General features: G+C 38.6%; 1 protein-coding gene across 1 annotated transcript in view; it reads left to right on the plus strand.

The window, feature by feature from the left end:
• LOC104521546 (CTP synthase 2-like) overlaps positions 1–6,755 on the plus strand; it is a 15,803-nt gene that overhangs the window by 1,102 nt on the left and 7,946 nt on the right. Inside the window, exons 2-4 of the mRNA XM_010163585.1 lie at positions 1,077–1,132; positions 2,818–2,914; positions 6,302–6,446. Of these exons, the coding sequence (XP_010161887.1) occupies positions 1,077–1,132; positions 2,818–2,914; positions 6,302–6,446 (298 nt within the window). The remainder of the gene's footprint in view (positions 1–1,076; positions 1,133–2,817; positions 2,915–6,301; positions 6,447–6,755) is intronic.

The following is a 6,755-nucleotide window of genomic DNA, read 5'->3' on the forward strand; positions in this document are numbered from 1 at the left end:
TAATGAAAAATCTGCCTTTCTAGAGAATGCCTGCGCTAGTGGTCTGACTGACCTGGGTGATACTTTGCCTAGGTGTGATATGGATATGCATATAACAATGTACAAGTTGTTCTGTGGCCTAAACACTTCTTGGAAAAGTTAAAAATTACCATGTGTTTTAACTTTTTACCAGTATTATGAATTGTTTAGATGGCCATATTTGTCAAAGACTCAAAGAAAGCTCTGGTAGTCGACTTGGGAAACCTGATTGCTGTTTGTAGTGCTTTACAACTGGGATGGAAATAGTGGTTTTGAAAAGGTGGTTCCTTAAAATTAGCACATATACCACTTTTTGTAAAATTGCAGTGCTATCACTTTACAATTTTTGGAGATCTTGTTGACAGTCTAGTTCTTGTACTAGCCCCTAAGTTAGATAGTAATCCTAATGACACTAGAATAAATTGAGAGCAAAATTTGAGTCTGTAAATGAGAGATATTATTAAATTCTGGTTTACTGCATACCTCTAACTTACTCCTTGTTGCTCTGCAGAGTGTTCCAGATTAGGCTTAGAGGACTGCAAGAGTCATTTGGGTGATAAGATCAGGAAAACAGAGGAAAAACAATATTCTCTGTCATTGTAGCTATTATGTCAGCTGCCGTGCATAGTCTATTAAAATGGAATAGATGCTATTAAAAGGCTGTGGAGCTTCCTTCACTGCCCCTTTTGCGTATAGCTGTTGTAAAACCCTGAAGGGATTTTATGTTGCTTTTTCACTCAAACATTTTTTTTTTTTATTTTATTTTGGGTTTTACAATTTAAATTAGTTTAAGTGTGGCCTTCAGACTCTAGTCTACCTAAGCTATTTCTGGTCAAGGAATGTTGAATATGAATTCTGCATAAACTCAGGTTAACAGTAAATTAAAAGAAACTAGTCATCACTCAGAAAAACAGAAAGCTGGAGTGAAGTGGATAGTGTCCTGTTATGTTTAACGTGTGATTTTTTTTTTTTTTTTTGAGGTTTAAATTACAGTCCATAGTTGTAACAACTACTAAAGCAACACATTAGCATTAATTTCTTTTTTGTTGTATAATCAGGGAAACTTTATGGTGATGAAATGTTTGTAGAGGAACGACACAGGCATCGATATGAGGTAAGCACAGCTAATGTACGTTGTGCTCAAAAGTTAAAGCTGAAGCAAATTGTGTTTCTCTTGGTAGGCGCTGTTCTCCTTAAAGCCAATGGGAGATTTCTTACGTAAACATAACCCCAAATTTAGCAATGGTAAGATAGTATAATTTAGACTGAAAAGAACCTCTGTAAGTCTTCTGGTCCGACTCCCTGTTTGGAGCTGAGCCAACTTCAAAATTATATCAGGCTGTACTCAGGGTTTTGTCCCATCTAGTTTTGAATCTCTCTCTTCAGAGAGAGATTCCACAACATCTTTTGACAATTGCAATGCTTAACCGCTTCATTGTGAACCCTTTTTTCCCCTTACATTCAATAGGAGATTTCCTTTGGCAGTTTGTCTTCTATCTCTGTCTTGTGCTGTGCAACTCTGAGCAGTCTGGCTCAGTCTTCTTTATACTGTCCCAGTAGATAGTTGAAGTCAGCAGCGAGATCCACTCTGTGCCTTCTCCAGGCTGAACAAATCCAGCTCATCCAGTCTCTCCTCCTATGTTGCATGTGGTCCATCCCCCTAACCGTCCTGTTGGACCTCCTATGGATACACAATATTTGTCAATCTCTTTCTTGTACTGATGGGCTTGAAGCTAGAACACGGTGTCACAGAGGTGTTCTTGCAAGTGTTCAATAGAGGGGAATAACATAGTGAACTGTTTTTGTGGTAGAGATGGTGCGGTGTCTTAGCAAAATGGTGTTGGAGAGCAATGTCAGAGATTACCTGACTTGACTTCCTGTGAAGTATTTGAAAGGTAAGGTTTACAATCCTTAAATGCATTGCTCCTTGGCCAATTTGGCTTATTTAAAGGCTTAGATTATGTTCAGGTAGTGCATGTTCTTTCATAGTCTAAATGTAGGCACACTTCAGGCATCTACTACTTGGAGGCTAATTCAGATCACTTGCTTACTACCATCCAACTCTGTAGACCCCTTGTATATGTCCACTCCTCTGAGAACATCTGAGCAAAGGTGTCTGTGTACATTCAAAATACTGTAAATCTAGGAGACAGGTGAGACCTAGACCCCCAGAGTTATCTCTGAGATAGTTCAGAAGGGACATGACTCCATCAGTATCTCCAGAGACACCTGAACTATGAGATGTGTGCATGTTACAAACTGATTCAGATGATGTTAAGTTTCCTTAAAAAGCTGGGAGGAGAATGTAATGGTGGTAAAAGTGCTCAGAGTTTGAATTTTAGGTGTGTGGTTAGAACATCACCAAGGAAATGAAACAGCTCACTACAGAGCTCCTTGGTTTGAAGGAAGAGCTGAACCACAGCTTGTGTCATAACCACTGAAATGCAGTGTTCAAAGAGAAGGTCACTCTGTTTGCCTACTGTAGTGGGCCATTTAAAAAATGAGTAGAGTAAGCTGCTCTGAATCAGGAGGACAGCAAGCAGAAGGGACCCTGGCTTTAATACTTGAATGTTATGTGGTGAGTTTTAAAACTACTGATTCATCTGTTATTAAATAAACGTGCCCACTTTTACAAATTTATACCAGAGAATTGTTAAAACAAGAAAGCAAAAGTTCCCAACTCTTTTCTCAGTTCTTTTCATTCTTGTATGCATAGTAAAAACATTACAGTTAACTACTACTGTTTGTTAAATCAAAAAATAAATAGAACTACAAATATTATTACTTTCAATATTTCAGGTGAACCCAGAATTGACTCAGTGCTTTGAAGAGAATGGTTTGAAATTTGTTGGCCATGATGTGGAAGGGAACAGAATGGAAATTATTGAACTGGAGAGTGAGTATCTTACTTGTCTGTAGTACTTTCTGCATCTATTAAAACCATGTAAACTATAGGTTGTTAAATGGCATGTAGGCACAATATTTAGCTGTCATAACAGCAAGATCATGTTGGGGGATACTGCTGACTCCACCTGTTTATTACAGTGGGTAAAGATTCAGAGGATATTAGGAGAAGTTTGCACTTCTAAGGATTGTGTGTGTATTTCGTTATCAGGGAGAGACACGATCCTTTTCCAAAAGGTCATAAATCTAGCTCAATGGGATTTGGCTACATAAAATCATAGTTATTTGTGAGGTCATCTAGTCCAACCCTCCAGTTCAAGACAGAGCTACCTTCAAATATGGATCAGGTTGTTGAGAGCTGTAAGTCAAGTTTTGAATATGTCCAAGTATGCTATTGTTTTGACTTCAAACTACTCTTTGAACCCAGCAGTCCAGCCATTTTTTAATACATTTTGTAGCCTACCCACAGTCCATAGCTCCCAACTTGGACACTAGGAAACCATATCAATAGCCTTGCTAAAGTCAGGATAAAGGAAGGCTACTGTTCTCCCTGCAGCTAAAGACTGTTTCCAAGCTGGTTGTGCCCAATTGTTTTCCTGTCATTCATGCGTCTGGAAGTGCCTCAGGTGTGGAATAATTACTTATTAATTGTCGGGGGGAGGATTTGTTTCATATTCTTGCCTTAATCTGAGGCTAGACTCACCTGTAGTTCTTTGGATCCTTCTTTTTGTCTTTCTTGAAGAAGGGCATGGTGACTGCCTTTTTCTGGTTATCAAGGAGCTCTCATGATTGCCTTGGCCTTTTAAAGATAACAACCAGCTTCACGATGGCATTGGCCTGCTCCCTAAGCACCCTCAAATATTCTTAATCGGGTCCCAGTAACTAATATATGTTCAGTTTGCTTGAGTATAGGAAATACATATACATGCAATATAGCCAATGTATGAAACATCACTGGAATATATTACCTAGAGAGGCTGTGACATCTCCATCCTTGCAGATAGAGACGTCCAAAACTTGACTAGATAAAGCTGTCAGTGACCTGATTTTACTGTGAACTCGACCCTGCTTTGAGCAAGAGGTAGGACTAGAGACCTCTCAAGATACCTTCCAATCCAAATTTATATCTTGCTTCGGTTACCCTCTGTTTAGACTCATGGGGAAAAAAAAGTATGAAAATCAAACAGAAAGCAAGCTCCTTTCTTTTTCAGAAGTGATTCAGATAGGTGAGAGTTTGATGCTGTGGAAATCTGGTAGGTTTGGACGACTTTACCAAGTAAGACTTGATGTCTTTTCTGAAAGGTTCTGAAATAAAAAGGAGCTACACTGCATATGTTTGTTGAATGCTACACAGAACAGCTCCTAGAAACAGTCCCTTTGATTTTGCTTGATTCCTTGTTTAACTCCTTGCTGTTACGTTACCATTGGCTAGGTGAGTATCAGACACCTGAGATGCAGGCTACCTTGCAAGATTTTTTTTCTTTTCTTATGTGGCCCCTAATTGCCATTGGTTAAGATAAACTCCATGCACAGAAACATAAATTTATCATAAGAATACATTATCATCCTATGGAGTGCTATTTGTGATATGATGCTCCTGAGAATTCATTTTAATACTCCATGGTATGTTGAAGAACAGTGCTGTAATTTTGAACTAGGGTTTATAAGTAGGTATCTATATTCAGTGTCAAGCAACTGCACCATAGAGAGTCATCTGAGAGGAAAGGATACATGTGAATTCATAAGCTAATTGTCATGGTGTTCTTTGCTTAGTTTGTTCCTGAGAGATTACCTCTGTTATGCATGCTGGTGTTGGGAGGCTATTTTGTCTGCCCTGCATGAAACAGCTTCTATAGAAAGCGTCATGAAATAAATCAGGCACGATTTTTAAATTGCATATTACTGGGAAAAGAATAAAAGCAGCAGTAAAACCTGGAATTATTTCACAATGGGCTGCAAGCAGACTCTGATTACTAAAGAAAAACAATCATTATTGGGAGGAGGGTGAGTTGGAGCAGAAGCACGGAAATAACAGTATACCAGATAGCTTAGGAAAAGCTTTTAAGCAAAATGTCTCCACAGGAAATTTTTGATGCTTTGTCATTGTCTTGTTTTACAGCTTTAAATAACTAAATTGCATGGTAGAGAAAAAGAGGTGATGGGATAAGTTTTGGATCCAGGTTCTCTTTAAGACATAGCAACAGAGAGAAGAGCATTATGATAGATCATATAGCTTACCTTCATAGAAGAAAAACCCAGCTTTCTTGTTATCACTTATTCTGTCCTGCAGAGAAATTCCTTGAATGTTTGGGTTTGTTTTGGAAATTATTGAACCAGAAGAGATCTGTGGTTAATTTTTTCCAGTGTCTTAGCACTAGAAGTGGTTAATGTTAGCTCCTTTAAAACAATATTCAAAGAAGGAACAGGTGCACAGCATGGAAGAGTACGAAAACACTGTTCCTTCCTTATCCATGCAAAGGAGACAGAAGGAAAGCAGAAGCAGTAGTAAAGAGGTACTTTGATTGAGAAACAGGGAGCTGCAGATTTAAGGGAAGATGAAGCAGCATGGCTTGTTTAGCTTAGCAGGTGGAGTTGAATGATAGTGATATTGTCATCCTTAATCACACAGGACAACCAACAGGAAAGAAGAGCACCATAAGAAATGGATATAAGTTGGCTGTAACAAAGATGGCCTGTGAATTAAGAAAAGGTTTTTAAGTAAAAGGAGAGAGTATCAGAAAAGCTTTCTTGTGGGAGCAAAAAAACCTAGGGGGTGTTATGGCAGAGCCTTGACCCTTTGTGCATCAGACTACATGATGCTGCATTCAGTAACAGGAAACTAGACTTAATGTCCCAGAAGATCCCTTCCAGGCCTAATTATTTGAAGCTAGTTTTCTCTGTATGCTGCTATCATATCCATCTCTTGGTGTCTAAAGAGTTGCTGTATGGTAAGTCTTTTAGGAACTGTTTTATTTTCTTCTCGTATAGGTATGAGTGCATGTTCTGAATGTACATGCATAAATATATGTTGGAAACCAAAATACGATGAAAATAACATGATAACTGTAGACTTTGTGATGGTTCCCCCGTCCCCTCCTTACATGTCGGTACAGGTTTATTATTCAGCTTTTAATTATGTCATTGTTCATGTTAAGGTTGAACCACAGGATTTTTTTTTTTTTCCCTTAATTTGCAGTACGAACCTTCTGCCTCTGTTGTCAGTTGCTTTTTGTGGAAAAAGTTAAGGTTCCTGCTGCCTTATTCTTAAATTCCCATATGCTGATCTGGCTTCTGGACTTCTCAGTAAACTTTTTTCCTAACTGTTGTTCTATTGTCTTCTTCCTGCCTCTTATAATTTGCTTTGACGTCTACCTTGTAGATCATCCGTATTTTGTGGGAGTTCAGTTCCACCCAGAGTTTTCCTCAAGACCTATGAAACCTTCACCTCCATACCTTGGACTGTTGCTAGCAGCAACTGGGACACTCAATGCATACCTTCAACGTGGATGTAAATTGTCTCCAAGGTAATTTTTCTTTCTTACTTGCCTGCAGTTTGACAGTCACATTTTTGGAGGGTCTATCCCGTCCTTCAGTTCAGAAGTCCAGAAGAGGAAAAGGAGTTCTTCATGTACTGATTTACTTGTTCATGTGCATGCCTAATATAAACTGTGGTGTAAAAGTACCTGTTCCTGATTTCCTCCTTTTCAGAGGCTATTGAGGCTAAAGCCAGATCCATACATTATAACCAGAAAGAAGTAAAAAACCTGTAGTAAATTCATGTGAAGTTAGTGGCCCCCTGTGTTAACTTTTATTCATGGTAGTTTCACAGGGAA

This window comes from Antrostomus carolinensis, unplaced genomic scaffold (genome assembly GCF_000700745.2).
Source record: "Antrostomus carolinensis isolate BGI_N321 unplaced genomic scaffold, ASM70074v2 scaffold16562, whole genome shotgun sequence".
Classification (NCBI taxonomy): domain Eukaryota; kingdom Metazoa; phylum Chordata; class Aves; order Caprimulgiformes; family Caprimulgidae; genus Antrostomus; species Antrostomus carolinensis.